Genomic DNA, 18,451 nt, shown 5'->3' on the forward strand with positions numbered 1-18,451 from the left:
ATTATCAAAATTAATATTTTAGTTTTTTATTAATAATTTATTTTGTTTTCCTAAAACTAACAAAAAGAAAAACGTGTATATATCTTTCGAAAGAAATTTGAGGTGTTTTTCTTATCAACCACTGTTACCTTAGTTTTTTCAAAATTCAGTAGTGTAAATATATACTAGATTAGTAAGACAAGTTATAACAAATAATGACTTTTTAAGATTATTAAATATTGTTTTAATATATTTATATATATAATCAATTAAACCTAAAATATATTATTTATTAACCATATCGTGGTGGTCGAGTGGTCCACTAGAAGAGGAGTTGTCCTGTTGGTCCCAAAAAATAAATGTTACTTGCAGGATACTCTGATTGTGAGGATATGTGTATGTTTGTTCTATACGTATGTGCTGAAGAATCTAAATTCTATCATAGAGTGATGAACAAAAAGAAAGTCAATGAAATGAATCTTTTAGTTAAGAAATGACTTTACTGGATAGAAACCAATTTGGAAACTTGTGAAAATGTCTAAAATAAACGTAAAGTGATTAGTTGAAATGGATAGTTTAAACTTAAGCTTGGTATTACTAGTGTTGAGAATCCCAAAGTCAAAGATAGCTTAGCTGCAAAGGAATACTCTCAAAGAAAAGACATTGATTATCAAGATGTATTTTCATCCGTCATGAGCACACATATCTATAAGATTTCATTTGTCAACTATAGTGAACCGTGACTTAGAGCTTGAGCAACTAGATAAAAATGGTGTTTTTCATGAAACACTTGAAGAAGATATTTATTTGGAGCAACCATAAGGGTTTCAAGTTAAAAGGAAAGAGGATCACGTTTGTCTAATTCGGAAGGTTTTCATGGACTAAAGCAAGCATCATGACAACGGATTTTGATCAGTTTGTAGTTAGTCATGAATTTTTTAAGAGTGAATATGATCACTTATATGTTGTTATATATAGATGATATGTTGGTTGCTTCAAATTTACGTCAGAGATCATGAAACTAAAGCAACTAATCAACAATAGATTTGAAATGAAGAACTTGGGTCCAACAAAACAAATTTTGAAAATAGATATTCAGAGAGATCGCGAAAATGATATTTGACATATCTCAATCTGGGTTATATCACGAAGGTCTTCAACATGAATGAGTTAAAGAGTGTATCAACGCCTGATGGTGCACATTTCAAATTGTTTGTCGTAGATTATGATGAAGTAGAGTCGAGTATGGAGAATATTCCATATATGTGAATGATATCAGAAGCATATTTTATGTCATGATAGGTACCAGGCGTAATATCGCATATCTAACGTCGAACTTTGAACTTTGTGTATGGTAAATCCAGTATGAACTATTGGTGTTCAAAGTTGCTTTAGGATCGATCACACACTCACACAAAAAAGATGTCAAAATTAGCTAGACGTCAAATCAAAATATAGAACGCCAATTTTGTACTCCTTATGTTCCATAGAAAATGATATTGTAGAGCATTTCATGTATAAAATTAACCCCCAATTCACCTAAAATATCCATTTTATTCATTTATTATTTTTTTTGAAAACGTCAACCCCTAATACAACTATATATCAATAGCGGAAGTAGCAAGATATATCAAACATCTACAATCAAAAGACCAAAACAACGATCAAAATGAGTAACAAGAAAGGACAAGTTTATTCAGATCACAAACAGTACAATACACATATAAATATGATAATATAAAGCTGCTTCCCGTAACTAATATGTCGAATGCATGGAACAACATATATTGTCCGGGAACGGAGGCGGCGGAAGTCAGTCAGCGGCGTCTAGCAGCGGTTTCACGCTGGCAGTTGAAGAAAACAGCTGCAACGGGGAGGCCGAGATCGTTCGCATGTGCAAACATTCGAGTGTTGAATTGGTCTCTGTAAGACGGCACAGAAATCACACTTCCTCTACAGTTCTGCTTGAAAAGCAAATACACAAATCGGTGGATCCCTATGTTTGGCCGAGGCATCTCGTACGCTACTATTTCCTTTCCTGTTTTGTATTTTTTAATATCAAAATCAGTTGACATTTATATGAAATTAACTCTTTTGTCATCTGCAAAATACACACATACAGTTTATACAGACGATGACATATAAACCTAATTATAGTTATTTGTATATTTTGAGAAAGTAGTTACTTGTATTTTTTACACGAAAAATGGAACTTGGATGTAAAAGCGCATGGATTATAACTAGTCCGCGACATTAATACAAAGTATTAGGTTAGAAAACTGTATCGTATATGAAAGTAGTAACGAATGCATAGTTATATGCTACGACATTTGTTTGATTTGCTTTTGTATATATGATTTACCAAATGTCACGTCGGTTGTCCCTGGGATATCCGTAACAATCCTGCGGTTGGTATTGCAAAAACTTATATATATATATGCAATCACATGTCTTTTAACAAAAATTGAAAAGAACAAATTTTACCAGTGCAAGTGCTCCCTCAGATAAGGGTCACTAGGTCCAGGAACATCAGGATCAGTCATGACCTGTTTGAAATATTCGATAATCATGAATAATTAAACACCCAGTATATATGACATCACATGTATTTGCAACGCCTGTTTCTGGAACTAATACAAATGGTGAAAAAAAAAAATTCAATGTGAGCAAATGCTAACTAAATAATAAAAACAAATTATGGAGTTTCATGAAATATAATTTTATGTACCATTTTAAATATATCATCGATGAAAAATCTATCATTAATATATATTATCTAAAAAATCTATCATTAATACTACTCAACCATAATATTCTTCAAAAAAAATCATTAAATTAATTTTAATTTTCAGATTTCTTAAGATAGATGAATAATTAATTTCTATTTAAATTTCTTTTTTTAATACTAGGATCCCCGTAATCTTTCTAGACCCAAACCACATTATGTAATATTAGTTTCGTCTCAGTGGTCATTATAACTGTGTACCTCTAAAACAATGGTTAGTGTCTTACTAAATTAGGCTAATGACCTCTGGGTTGAAAAGAAATAATAAACAAAAAAATTGTTTTAATCAAGCTAAGAATAGTTCTGGGAGTTTGTACTAGACCATGATTAACCCGGAGTTTTTAGAGTGCAGTTCTTAGCGGAAATTAAGAAACTATTTCTTAACTTTTAACTAAAAAAGCTAAGAACCGGTTCTTAAAATCCTTATTTAAGAACCGGTTCTTAGCTTTTTTAGTTAAAAATTAATAAACAGTTTCTTAACTTCCACTAAGAACCCCATCCTAAGAGCCCCGGGTTAATCATGCTATAACTAGTGATGTTTACCAACAAAAGGGAGTGGTGATACTGGTGATGATTGGTTCAACTGCGACTCTAAAACTTAGCTATAAAAGTTTTGTTGTAGGTAAATTGGTTGTAGCTGTAAAGTTGTTACTGTAGACTTTTTCGTAGAGACTTTTGCTGTAGTTAAATTTGTTGTAACTGTAAATTATATGATGTAGATATTTTAAAATAAAATATGTAAAATCTGTGATGTATATATAAAATAATTATTTTTTTATCATTTAAATAATTTATATTAATATTTCTTATAAATTCTCAAAATTTATTGTTATTTAAAATGTGAATGTAAATAATATATATTTTATTTAAAATATTTCAATAATTTTTACAACACCCAAAATTGAATTAAATATTTATAGATGTTTTTATTATGATTATCTAATTTATTTGATATTATAGATAGTTTTTTATTCTACAGATTCTACAGTTTATAAAAGAAAGCTTTAGGTTTTTTACCTAAAATACATTAAAAAAAATTTTGCTAAGGTTTTTTGCTGTAGCTTTAAAAATAAAGGTAAAGCATGATTTGTAAAAGTTTATAGAAACTTGATTTAAGTTTTAACTATTAAAAATAAAGGTACAACATGATTGGTAAAGTTTAGTGATTTAAAAATAAATAAAGTTAAAGTAAGGAGATAAAGTCCAATCAATCACCCTCAGTCTATCACAAACTTTACCTAGCTTTTATGTATTTCTACAAATGCCCCCAAAATAAATATAACTTACTTAGGGGGTTTTGGTTAGGGAATTCTCATGAATTTTAGAAATTCCATTGTTATTGGTTCTTGGATTTCAAAACTTTTAATAGAATCCATTGTTATTGGTTTAAGAGTTTTCAAAATCCATTCAAATCCATTGTTATTCAAAAAGTTTAGTTATTATTGATTCTCTAAATTCTAACTAATTCTTGTGTTATTGGGAGATGAATTTTATTTATTTTTACTCATAAGACTTTCAAAATATCATATGTATCCATGAGATTTTCAAAATCCATGTGATAAAAAACTAGAAAACAAAATAGTTATTCTTACCAAATATCTTTTTCATTTTAAATCCAAATTATATGCCCAAAAATATAATTCATTACAATTTTATATATTTTTACATTTTAATACATAATTATATTTATATTATTTTATCATTTTCGAATATATAATTATAGTTATAAATATTAAAATATTAAAAATAAAATTTTAAAAATAGTTTCAAAATGCATTTTTGAATTTCAAAAATAATGGTTTTTCTAAAATCAGTTTTTTTTAAAAAAAAATTTGAATTTGAAAACATATAATTCTAAACTAACAAAAAAATAAAAAAAATTCGAAAAATTACTAAAAAATTATAAAAACTACGAATTTACAAACATATAATTTGAAATTAAAAAAAAACTTTTTATTATTTTTATTATTTATATATCTATAAAGGAAAAGGTAAAATAGTCTTTTGCCTTTTTAATGAAACATTTTTTATCATTTTCCTCTTTGATTGCTTTTTGTGACAAAAAGAAACTATTTAAGAGAATTTCCCAATTTTTTAGTTTTTTTTTTAATTTTAAAGAAAAAAATAAAGAATCATGCATATGACTTAGAAAAAATATATATATTTACTTGACAAAAAGAATGATAGAAACAAATGTAATACAAATTGATGAAAATCTATACTAATTTAAAAAAGTTATGATCAAATTTCATAAGTCAATCTGTATAAATTTTCACAATCCACATAACTTCTTAAATCAATCAATTTTTTAAATTCATAAACTTTATACAAATTCATCTCCCAACAACCCCCTCTTAGTCTCATATATTTTTATGTCTCTATACAAAAACCTAGAGAGGAGACAAAGATTTATGTATTCCATGACGAGCAAGAAACGGAGAAAGTTATATAAAGAAAACATATAATCAGCTAACAGTATTTGTGTGTGTGTATATATATGTGTGATACGATTAAATATGCGTAACAGTGAGCTGACACAAAAAATATGCGTACCAAAGTGAAGAATGATCTCATGTCACCCCCATGAACTTCAACCTTAGGTTTGTTTGTAACCACAGAAGGCAAAAGTTCATGGCCATTGTAGACTTGCTTGTCGGAGTTATAGGTCACTGTCATTTTCACTGCATGCAAACAATTGTCCACAACGTCTCCAATCACTCTCCCAACCATAAGCGGGTCTGAAGAAATTCGGGCCATCTCGATTGCTTCTTTAAGAATTCAGACGAAGAAACAAATAATAAGTTTGAAAGATTAAAAACGTTTCGATGGTTGATGAGATTGTGGGTATGTGTTGACAAGCTTGGGCTTGCTTTGGGGGATCGGATTTGTTAATGTTGATTTAATGAAGACATAAAGTCAGAACAACATGTATTTATAGGACGATATAAGAGAATAAGTGGCCATAGTGAATTTGATTTGACGTTTAGATCCAATGAACTTTGAGATGTATGAGTTGGCTTTTACAAAAACAACCACACCTTTTTTTAACCTATAGAGAAGATTCCACTAAAAATCTGAGTAAACATGTAGACTTTTCAGATTATTAACTTTTTGTTTTGGCCACAAGAAATTATATGTATATACATCAAAAATGTAGCTGATACTATCTTTTTTGTAAGGAGGTAAGTATTCACATGAAAATGCATACTCTCTATATTTGTACTCCAAATCTAAAAAGATATGTTACAAAATAAATAAAACTCGTATACAAGTGATTACGTACGTTTCCAATTTAGGTGATCATGTTAGTATGAGAGAATATGTAATACCGCCATTTTCTTCTCTAGCCATTATTTAAACAGAAGTCGAATGTATCAGGTGGTGGTGGCACTGGGAATTTAGCTTTTCTTTTCCCTTTTCCTTTTTCTTTTTTTTCTTTAATATCTTAAATTAATTTAAATTTGCAGGTTATTTATTTAAAGATTAAGGTTAAGAAAATAAAACTAACTAATGTTTTAAATTCATTTCATTTCAGTTTCAAAAAAAAAAAAGAAGAAATGATCGCCAAACGCAGTCGGAATATCTGCTATGGGAAAATGGACTCTTGATTTCAACAGATGTTTAACAAAATAAGTATTTTTCATTTTGAAGAATATTTGTAGAAAATATCATTTTAAACGTGTTATTTATACTAGTACTATATTAATGTATTAATACTAGAAAACCTTTTAGAAAATATAGAGACGGGCTTATATTACTAAAATACGTATATTGCATGCCACTTTTATTTAAATTTAAAATAACCTATGGTATTTCTGTTTGATTTTAAACTAACCGTTTGTAGGTAAAAAGAACAAAAGAAATTACCATCTTTTCCAATTTTCTCTTTCGGTTATATTATATTAGTTATTAATTATTATTATATTATGATCACATGTTTTGATGATATGTTTGTAAAAGTAATTACCACATCATATATATATATATATATATATATATATATATATATATATAATATGTATATATAAGAGAAAACATATATAATTTTCACATTATAATTCAAAATATCGAAAATAAATATTCATAAAATATTTAAATAACTATTAAATGAAAATAGTCATAAACATATTATTAAAAGAACTAGTACTGAATTGAGAGTCGGAATTGGTTTGTATTAAAATGACAAATTATTGTTATCTAAACATGATTTTTTTCTAAGAAAAAAAAATCACATTTATTGAATCTAAACTATTTTAAAATCTACTGTTACTAAAATTATTTTAAATTATGAAATTCAGATTTTTTTTTTCTAATCATTTTGAGGGTTTTAGTAGAGTTTATTAGCTAAAAATAAAATAATAATCTAATCTCATAGTTGTATAGGATAATAGTTTTTATAGGATACTAGATTTTTAAAAGCTAAAACTATAGTAAGTTTTTAATTTACCTAAATTTGACTTACCAATCATCAAAAAGTCAATAAGAATCAAATCACTTCAAGTTGTATATTGAATACACCCCTAAATGATCACATAAAACCATAACAATAGAAAGTTGTATTCTACTTAATATGATTTTCAATTAAATCTTATTTTGCCGCAACTAAAACATTTACAAATATTAAAATTTAAAACTAAAATTATATAAATTTAATTTTACAAATAATTTATAATAATTTTTTTATTTTATAAATGTATTACAAGTTTCAAGATAGATTAATAGATTTTGGATCCCATATAATGTTTTACCAATAAATACTATAATTTCATGATTAAAACTAAATTAAATTTATTTAAGAATTAAGTCAGTTTGCCTATATGCGCAGATCTTACCTAAGAAAATAATATGTAACAAAATAGGGGGTTTAATTATTTAATGAAAGATCTGTAGAACATTAGTTGTTTTATCACTATTGATTTGAAATAAAATGAATGCATAAAAGTTATTTTTAACCAAGTATAACGTAACATGGAATCTTGGCAGCAGAGGAGCTTTCTGATGCTCTCAAGATGCGCTTCTGCGGGTTTGGTCCGTCAAAGCGTGTTTCATCAGTTCTCCTTCAGGCGTATGTCTGGAGGCTCGCCTGACCGCGTGTATATCTCACTTTTGGTGGTCGGAGCGTGAAGTTGTTTATGCTAAGGTGTTGGTTCCTCAAGCAAGCTACTCCCTTCTTTGGCCTCTTCAGTTCATGGCTGGTCTGTCTAGTGACACCTTATCTGAAATCGCACTCTACCATTTTGGGTTCTTGGGCATGGTTTCATTTGTTGTTATTCTTACTTTGTTACAGATTTTTTACGTTTGCAATCATCAAAAATCTTCCTCTTTTTTGGAGTTAATCTTCCTCTTTTTTGGAGTTAACATGCGAGTGGGTTGTTGCGGTTTTGTTTATCATCGGAGCTTTGATTTCCCACGGTGGCAACTCGTGAAGAAATCACCCTTCCCTGTGTTAAAGCGATCCCTTGATTATTTTGGATAGGTTGAGTTTTTTTCTCCAAAGTGTAGGTATCCTTCTCTCCTACAACTTAGCAGCTACAAAACCATCTCGAATTTTCATTTCATCCGGTAGTATGGGTTGCGCAGTGTCAAATTCTCTTTTTTCTTCTGTGCATTTCCAAATTGTATCGTGCAGCAGACTCAATAGTGAAAGAGACAGAGAAAATATTTCCCTACTGGATTAACCGCAACTGAGAGTTGAAGCTAAGACCTGATCCGGAACTGTTGCCTAACAATTTTAACGTCTGCTTTTGGAGTCCGAGATTCTTTTAGTTGTTGATTGTATCTTTTTTAATATAATTCATCGTTGTTGTTCTACTATTTATCTGTTTTTCTTTTTTTGACAATGAAATGCTATTCTATTACTTAATCTTGAGTTGGTCTGGATAACAAAGACGGAATAAAATAATCAATAAGATAAAGTTCTCTACGAAAAGATCTTGCAGTCTTAGCTAAAAAATCAGAAATTCCATTATGCGTTCTCGGGATGTAAGATATCTTGAAGTCTGGATAACACATCTGAAGAGTCTTTATTACCTCCGGTTCTGTTGTGAAGCTTGTCCATGCATGACGATCATTTATTATTACAATCAGGTTCTTGCAATCCGTTCCAAAGTTCTAACATGTTGAATGTTGGAGCACGCTTTCCACAGCCCATCGTAGTGCTTCCAATTCTGAATGCAAAACAGCTTTTCGCCGTCTTAGGTTCCTCGTCTCCATAAGTTGAATCTTTCTTAAGATGTCCATCCAAACCCATCTGCATCCACTGTACAAAGCTCTAGAGGTTCATGAACTATTCACCATACAAAATTTTTTTTGAATGAATGTTAAATTATATTCACAAAAAACCGTCTACATCAAGTGCTTCTTTGCTAATGAAAACATCTATCTACTACCTTCTATCTCATCTCTCGACTACCAAACCAGTATGATAGCCCACAAACTTCCCTCCCAAGGCACTTAACAAACTCAGCTTGTTTCAAACACTTTTTTCTATAAATTTTCTCAAGACCTTTGGTAGTGTTGGCTTTTTCCCATGCCTCCTCTTGTTTCGTTCTCTCCATATAATATTATCCAAGCGTAAGACCTATGTTTCCTCAATCAAATTTTCTTGTGGCGATGAAGGTATCGTCTCATTTTCATTGAACCACGTTTGACAGTTGTTTTCTGCATATCAAACTTATTCTAAAGGATTCCTATCTATCTCTTTGAATAGATTGTAAGGACTTATTAACCTCGTGTAAAGGATTTGAAATTATTATATATAAATAGAATTTTAATTATAAAAATAATAAGTTGTTTATTAAGTCCCTTAATTCTTAGCACTAAAAGAGAATTTGTTCGTTGTATTTTTAAAACATTCGAACATTTGAGTGGATGGGAAGTGGCTGATTTACCAATATGGTCCTTAAAATTCCTCAGTTCTTTTTCGAATACATGTATCTAATTTCTTCAATAAACTAAGTATCCTAACCATCAGATAGATGTTCGAAAAAAGAACCCTTTTATTCCAAGTGTCAGTGTCCACCATGTATCACAGCTTTCGTTGATCAGTGTTTTGTTATGAAAGATTAAAGAAAGACAGAAACTTCAAGTGTCATTATTCTGTTTATAAATCTAAACGTCACTTTTGCAATAAGGGTAATAACAAAGTTCAATATAAGAAAGTTCATTTGTCAAAAAAAAAATATATATATATATATATATAAGAAAGTTCAATATATTCTAGTAAAGTATGAGTAAAAGAAATATATTCTCTGTCAGGTGTGTGGATGTATTGCGAAGAATAAATCTCAAAACAACTCATATTATTCTTTCGACTTACCATATTTGGAAAATTAATGTTGGCGACCCACAACCACAATGCGTTTCCCACACACATATATTATTAATTAGGTTCACAAAAGGACAGAACGTTCACACCCTACACCCTAGGATATGAACCTTTAAATTCACCACACCATTTATGACTAATCAAAATGACATATATATTATTAATTAAAAAATATTAAATTAAATAAAAAATAGCTACAAAAAATAAAAACGCTAATTTTAACGACGATAACGTTTCCAGCTAAAACCTAAACCCTAAATCTTAAATTCTAAACCCTAAATCTTAAATTCTAAACCCTATACCCTAAATTCTAAACCCAAATCCAAACCCCTAAACCCTAATCCTAGACCTTAAACCCAAATTATATACCATAAACCCAAAAACTAGACTATAAACCTAAACTCTATACCCTAAACCTAAGTCCTACACCCTAAACCCAAACCGTAAACCTTAAACTCTAATCCTAGACCCTAAACCCTAATCCTAGACCCTAAACCCAAATTATATACCTTAAACCCAAAAAATAGACTATAAACCTAAACCCTATACCCTAAACCCAAGTCTTAGACTCTAAACCCAAACCGTAAACCTTAACCCAAATCCTATAGCATCTAAGTTTGGGGTTTGAGTTTAGGGTTTACCATTTGGGTTTTAGGTTTAGGATTTGGGTTTAGGGTATAGGTTTTGGGTTTAGGATTTATGGTTTGGGTTTAGGATTTACCGTTTGGACTTATAGTTAATGTTTTGGGTTTAGGATATATAATTTGGGTTTAAGGTTTACGGTTTGGGTTTATGGTCTAGGACTTGGGTTTAGGATATAGAGTTTAGGTTTATAGTCTAATTTTTTGGTTCAAGGTATATAATTTGGGTTTAGGGTCTAGGATTAGGGTTTAGGGTATAGAGTTTGGGTTTAGGGGTTTGAATTTGGGTTTAGAATTTAGGGCATAGGGTTTAGAATTTAAGATTTAGGGTTTAGGATCTAGCTGGAAGCGTTAGCGTCGTTAAAATTAACGTTTTTTTATTTTTTGTAGCTATTTTTTATTTAATTTAATATTTTTTAATTAATATTTTATGTGTCTTTTGATTGGTTACAAAGTCTGTGGTTAATTTAAAGGTTCATTTCTGTCCCTGACAAAATGTGAAAGGTCACTTTAGTTTCAGAACATACATATTCATTTCCTCTGTCACTCTTTTTCTCTCGCTCTCTATATAATTTCTTTCCTTTTCCATAAAAAACTATGAAATAGACTAATAATAAGATCTGCGTTTCCTCTTATAGAAACCCTGAACATCTAACTGTCTTCAGATTACACGTTTCTAGTGTACTTTGCATGTATTCTAAATTTTTAATAACCTTAAACGAGTTCTTTTTGTTATGCTAGAGCATATGCACCTGCAACAATCTGTGACACAGCAAGACATAGAGCGGTGTAGAAAAACTTTACTCCCAGGTAGAGAAAACCCACACTTCACTTTTACGATAAAATATAATAGGATCTTCAGCCAATAGAAAACTCGTCGATAACATCACAGAGAGCCGTTTGGTGACTTGAATTGGCTATAATTTATTGGAAACTTTGTACAATATAAGAATTTTAGATGATTGTTTAGAATTTATGTTATAATTTTGTAAAAGGCAATTGTTCTAAAAACAAAAAAAAAAGCTTTTTTTTTTTTGAACGACAAAAAAAAAACTTTTTTCTTTATTTCAAAACAGTGCATAAAAGAAAATAATCAAAAGAGCTTTCATTCAAGTAAACAAACTAAGATACATTTAGTATAAATAAATATTTATTTTAAATTTTCTTATTTTAAATTTTATACCCTAAATTCTAAATCATATATAGACCCTAAACTCTTATCTCTACAAGGTTTTCTTTTTATTATTTTTCCTTAAATTCATTATGTAATGCAGTTACTTTTCAATATACGTGTATAGTTGGTTATGGTACATTGTTTACATGCATATTTTCTTTATTAACTGTATCTTCATCATTTATCTCTCCAGAAGATTTTTGGATAGAGGAGTTGAAATTCTTGAAGAAAACCCACCAGGCATATTAACTTTCACATTATTTTCTTGTCTTCCATCATCGAAATTCAAAGAGTAGCTAGACGGATCATATCGAAACATGCTTCCGTCACGTGCCGAGTGTTTGCTAGTGTTATTTCTATCTTCCAGCTTTCCACACATGTTTCCCATTATTGTTAAAGTCTTTGTATAGATTTTGGGTTGTTTTACGAATGGTGCAATTCGCTTGAGAATTGTTCTAATTGTTGAAACTTTGTCTGCTTTCTACACGTTAGATAATGTAAGAATTGGTAAATTATTTGTGTTGGTGCTTTCATATATATAGAGAGAAAACGATCTAGTTATTGATTTTGCATGCCTCATTAATTAATCTATATATCATTTGGTTTTTGTTGATAAAGACCTTAATTAACCTCATAAATAAAAATCGCACGCATTAGAATATTATGACACATAGTGTTAAACTTATCATGATCTTATCATATTCAACAGTTTACTAGATTTTTTTTGCATGTACCGATATAATATAATTCACAAGAGAAACTGGTATTAGAAAAGAAGTTCAACAGAAAAAAGCAAAATATACTAAAAATATTATTTTGCTTACTACCAATATATTGTATTAATTTTTAGTAGATTTTCTTTTAAATTTAAGATAAGAAAAATTGTATTATGTGTAGCTTTCCAAAAAATAAATTCTATAGATATGTTGTTTTAAATAAGCTTCACATATAAACATAATAGAAAATATAATCAAAATTAAAAATTATATAAAATCAAATAAAGAAATTTAAAATGACGACAAGAAAATTTTGAGAGTAAAATTTATTGGAAATGTGTATAATTAAAATCAAATAGTGACACACCAGATGATCAGTTTTCACATGTATTCGTTAATTTATCAGATTTTGATATGTATACTAGAATTTTCGTAAAGAAACATACTATAATTGAAAAGATAAAAATGACTATCATATATAGATAAATGTAATGTATGTTTGTTTGTTTTTTTTTACCACAAAAAGACTGTTATATTATTTAAGTTTGAGGTGGTTTAGATAACTAGACCAAAACAGAATAACCAATAAAACAAAGACTTCTATGAAATGATTGAGCGGTCTCTAGGTGATCTGCAGTTCCATTATGTCCTCGTGGGATGTAGCTTAACTTAAAATCTTGGAATATGTTTTTCAGTTTTAAAATCTCTTTCAACTCCGTCGAGAAGTCCAGCCATGTCTGAGGGTTTTGCATCATTGATAATAGATCGTTACAATCCATCCCAAAGTGTTAATATGTCGAAAGATAACATATTGTTCATTACCCATAGTAGCGCTTCCAACTTTATATGAAGTGATGGTTCCGGTCTTCTTAAGTTTCTTGTTCCAAAAGTTGTGTTCTTCCATTACCATCTAACCACTTCCATCCACATGCACTTAACTTTGTAGTAAAGGTCCAAGAAAGTTAAAATGTATTGTCTGTTTGTAAAAGAAAGTTAAAAGCAACCAAACTGTCTCAAAATCCACTCAAAAATAAGGTACATAATGTATGATTACGTGTATACAAAATCTAAAAAGCATATAAATTGACAAAATATATATAAGAAATGTATGTTTTATTGATCTTCTGTGTAGAATACATACAAAGGATATCTAAGAATAAATGCGTATAGAAATATTGAGAGTAGTTCTCAAAAAAATTGGAATACTTCTCTCTTCCTTGTACTCTTCTTTTATAGGTGTTCTCAAGGTGGATCGTAACGGTGGAGTGATATGTGGCGAGTATCCAGCGCTTTTATGAATGTCTTCAATGCTTTGGCCACTTTTATGTTTTCATTTGAATGTGTCAGCTTCACGTGGGATCTCTCTATAGCTTGGCATGGACCATGAATCTTAGTGGGCCTTTTGTTTTCTTCTATTCTTTGAGGGTACTGAACCGAGTCCAAATGATGTTAGACCAGGTTTTCAGACCGAATGTAGAATGAAGTGAAATCCACCTCCAACAATAGTCATTTTCTAGAAGAAAAGATTTTAGTATAGCTGCAAGAAGTTACCATTCAATACATAAAACGTAGCTGACTCAATTGAGAGTGCATCAAGAAGACACAGTCTGATGGCATAAACAGCGGCTGCTATCTAGCTGCAGCAACATCACTGGCCAATATCTGTATGGATTATCAACAAGAAATGGAGGAACATAAGGAAAAATAGTGCATATTTAGTCAATTTCTGTGGACGCAATAAGTTTTAAAAAAAAAAACACAAAGGATTAAAACATTTTAAAAAGGTAACTCTTTTGGGCCTAAAGCGTTTGCACGGCCGATGGCATGAGTGAAGGGACACTAGTTTGTAAGATGGAAATGCCAACTTTCTCCACTTTGACCTTTGATCTAACTCATCCACCAACAGAAGACCACTACGGAACGCAAGTATTTTTCATTATAATAATACCCAACTATTGTTTCCACAGTTGTAAATCCGTATACATATTATCATTATTAAGTATCAACATAACTAAAATATTTTATATATTTTCAGGATATAATTAATATATTTTGAGGATGAGTAAAATATTTAACATAACAAATAATAGCAGACGAAGGTTGGGCCGTAACGGCCTTCCAAAAGCCACGCTGCCCTTATAAATCATTCTCCTCTCCTTCAACCCTTGTATAGCAGTCTCCGCCTCCTTTGTTCTCGCTCTGTCTGTAAGTTTTAGATTCTGAGTTTTAATTCAACTTGTTTGCTCTTTCTCTTCTATTATTTCGAAGTTTCACCTGATGAGCGGTGTAAGATTTTGTTGTTTTCGTTCGTGACTTTGTGGGGACATATCCAAAATCTTCAGATTCGATTCAATCTGATAGTGACTGATGTTCTGTCATATTGCGATGGAGATGCTAAATCCAACTTATTAACTGCAAAAGTAATTCCAAATCGGTTAAATGAAACATTCAAATGATTTTGGTTCACATTTAGTCCTTACTTATGTTTTCTTGGAGCATCGAGTGAAGAGCTAATAAAGCTTTCAAGCTTGCATCTTCTCATTACGCTCCATATAGTAGACTTAACATCAGTATTGCAATTGAAACAGATTACTCTTTTGGTTCAGTCGCTACTTGTGATGCACATTAGCCCAACAATATGTTTGTTTTAAATCTTATTTGTTTGAAACAATTTGATTTGTTAATCACATAAGTACTAGAAGCTAAGCATGTCCACAACCTATGATGACATCAGTGTGGGAAAAGATTACTTACGTTTCTGATTAATGTTAAATAAAAAAACTAAACCTGAAACTCGTGGAATCGCAGGTGAATAAAAAAAAAACCTAAAATGGCTACAGTGCGAGTCTCTTCTACTAGCATGACTAAGGCGGTTCTTAGAAGCCAACCAACCAACAAGCTCATCACTAACAAGAGCCAGCATGTCTCCGTTGGATCAGTCAATAAAGTCTCCAGATCCTTTGGCTTGAAATGCTCAGCTTATTCTGGTGCAACAATGTCAGCAGTATACAAAGTCAAGCTCATTGGACCCGACGGACAAGAAAACGAGTTTGATGTTCAAGACGACCAGTACATATTGGATGCGGCTGAAGAAGCAGGAGTTGACTTGCCTTACTCTTGCAGAGCTGGTGCGTGTTCCACCTGTGCCGGTAAGATCGAGAAAGGCCAAGTAGACCAGTCTGATGGTTCCTTTCTTGAGGATGATCACATGGACAAAGGTTATGTCTTGACTTGTGTGGCTTACCCGCAGTCTGACTGTGTGATCCATACCCACAAGGAAACTGAACTCTTCTAAGTCTTTTGTAATCATGCAAATTGTTTATTTTGAGTTATTATTATCAGTCTTTATGTGTGATTTTATGTTGTGGCATTTGTATGATATAATGGCTCAGGATATGCCTTTTAGTGTTACCGGGTTGCAACTGGTTAATAAAACGGTGTCAACCAATCAATATGGTTTTTAATTCGTTTGTGTTCATAACCGTTCAGGACTACCTTTCCAAAATTGATTCAACTATGTTTTCTCGTACACGCTATGCGTGTAAGTGCCGATGCAAGCTCACTTCCATTTTCTATTGGTCGACCACTTAACAAACACCTTTGTTCTGACAGATGCCTAAATTCTCCTGGTACCTCTTTTGGCACGAAATGCTTATAAGGTCGACCAGTGAAGTTACCTTTGAAGTTCCAAAGGCAGTTTCAATTTACACCAGGAGTCAACACTCTGCTTAACGAATGTCTACGAGGTTTTTGTGAAGTATGTGGGCACATTACGTGATTCAGGATGATGCTTAATCCAAAATGGGGGACCGGAGGAAGGTCGGGATGATGGGGATTATAGCAATATAAATCTACAAGATGATGACCCTATACTTAACCAAGGAATTCTCATTGGAGAGATTAATGAAGAAGATGGGGACCAACAGATGAATCACAATGCACAAGATGAAGAATTGGTCGAAATGCCGGTGATCCATATCGGTTTCAGACGGTGAAAGAGATCAAAGTATTCAGAGTGTAACTTTGGAGTGGGATCACGAAACCAATCATGTTTTGATATCAACATGGAAGAAATGTATAATCCAATACAACCATTCGCTGACAGAGTTGAGGGTCATGAATTAATAAAGAGAAAGACCTGGATGAATGATGCTGATGGAAACAAATTCAGGTTAATAAAAGGAGGTAGATCTAGGTGAAGCTAGTGGTCCGGAAGTGGAAAGCGCATGAAAGATGAATCTGCAACAAAAATGCCGGATCAAGATGCAGTGACAAGTGAAGATACTGCGACGGGAAACATGTTGAGAAGCGTTGTGGGCCCTGAACCACCGCTCCCACCATTAGACAAGATGCTGGAACTGTAACATTCCCGAACCGTCCTAGAGATATGGTCGATCAACCGGCCAACAATCAAACAAGAACATGACCGATCGACCGTCCAACACTCAGGGTTGGAGATGAATGAGCCAACCGGCCAACCAACAATCAAACAAGAACATGACTGACCGTACAACCCAACACCATGGTCCGGAAGCGCTACTTGACGGGATAGGGACGATCCGGCCAGAGTCACAAAATTTACTCCACGACCTAGACCAGTTCATCCACTAACTCGTCCCACTGCGTCAAGGAACAAGGCTTTACAACCCGTACCTAGAGTTAGCGTTTCCGTTAGATCGAGGCCTAAGGCTTTTCAACCCGTACCACGACCTAGCGTTGTGTTAGACCGGACTAGTCAAATATCAGAGTACTCATGAAGCGCATATAAAACAATTACTTTTATTGATTTAAGAAATATTTATACATTGAATAATTCAAGACTGGGCCCGGCCTAATGTCAAATCGAGTCAACATAACACAATTCACAATACCGTTTACAAAAGGCATGAAAATCTACACCGGCGGTCCTAACGTCCAACACCAAGCTATCCGATCATCCTTACCTAAAGCGACCTGCAAAAAGGACAACGGAGTTGGATGAGTAATCTAGTATTACTCAGTGAGCTGGCGGCCTCTACCCGCAACCTAGACTCTAACCCAAACAACCCAAAATAACAATCAATCTAGCCCTAGCATGCAATATAAGCTAAGGCTAAGCAAACCGTTACTAAGTTAGACTTGGCCTCCTGCCATGATCTAGCTTCAAGTAACGGGAACCTGCATTAAAACAAGTCAACAACCAATCCCTGGTTAACCATATATACGCTTGAGTTCAGTACTCATGTAGTGTTAGACACTTAGACTATAAAAGTATCATTAACCGGTCGACCAACAATCAGACAAGAACATGATCGACCAACCAATGATACCGCATAGCTTTAATATCCACCACCCTTCACAAGCAATCACTCAAATACATACAGGCCAACGTCAGGCCTACACTAACAAAATACACACCAAGCCTAATCTGGTACATGAGCCAGAATTAGGACTTAATGTCAGAAACCTGCAAGCAAATCAATCAACCACAATCACAATAATAAGACTATGAGTATCTACGACTCGATCTAACTCGTAACACCGTATATCGGTGCTACACTGACTTGAGGGTTCCATAACCCTTACGACCCTCTAACACAACACTCTAACCTGGGCCCTGGTGACTTCATGTTCCTCCTCTCTATCGGCAATATCCTATCTCCCTACCACAAAGGCCAGAAAAAGGAACTTTCAACCGACCGCGGCCCACAGTCATTCAGGTCACCGCGCGACAGTCCACAGTCCTTCGGGTCACTGCCACATTACACCGTCGTGTAATACTCAGCCATAGGACATTACCCCGTTCGTCTGAGTCTTCCCGATCCAGCGAATAAGGAGTTTCCTTGAATC

General features: G+C 32.2%; 2 protein-coding genes across 3 annotated transcripts; one reads left to right on the plus strand and one right to left on the minus strand.

Moving 5' to 3' along the window:
* Window positions 1-1,513: 1,513 nt before the first annotated feature.
* LOC106400147 (protein CENTRORADIALIS-like) lies at window positions 1,514-5,699 on the minus strand. Its single transcript, XM_013840547.3, has 4 exons — window positions 5,318-5,699; window positions 2,464-2,525; window positions 2,342-2,382; window positions 1,514-2,017 (listed from the first exon to the last, which is right to left on the minus strand). The coding sequence occupies exons 1-4, from the start codon at window positions 5,519-5,521 to the stop codon at window positions 1,797-1,799; spliced, it is 528 nt and encodes a 175-aa protein (XP_013696001.1). The 5' UTR covers window positions 5,522-5,699; the 3' UTR covers window positions 1,514-1,796.
* Window positions 5,700-14,577: 8,878 nt separating this feature from the next.
* LOC106397431 (ferredoxin, root R-B1) lies at window positions 14,578-16,086 on the plus strand. Of its 2 annotated transcripts, none has more exons than XM_013838013.3 (2): window positions 14,578-14,827; window positions 15,431-16,086. In XM_013838013.3, the coding sequence occupies exon 2, from the start codon at window positions 15,453-15,455 to the stop codon at window positions 15,915-15,917; it is 465 nt and encodes a 154-aa protein (XP_013693467.1). In that variant the 5' UTR covers window positions 14,578-14,827; window positions 15,431-15,452; the 3' UTR covers window positions 15,918-16,086. The 2 variants fall into 2 exon arrangements, with proteins under 2 accessions (XP_013693467.1, XP_022558520.1); XM_022702799.2 differs by having other exon boundaries at window positions 14,797-15,042.
* The last annotated feature ends 2,365 nt before the right edge of the window (window positions 16,087-18,451 follow it).

Source organism: Brassica napus, chromosome C3 (assembly GCF_020379485.1).
Source record: "Brassica napus cultivar Da-Ae chromosome C3, Da-Ae, whole genome shotgun sequence".
Lineage (NCBI taxonomy): Eukaryota > Viridiplantae > Streptophyta > Magnoliopsida > Brassicales > Brassicaceae > Brassica > Brassica napus.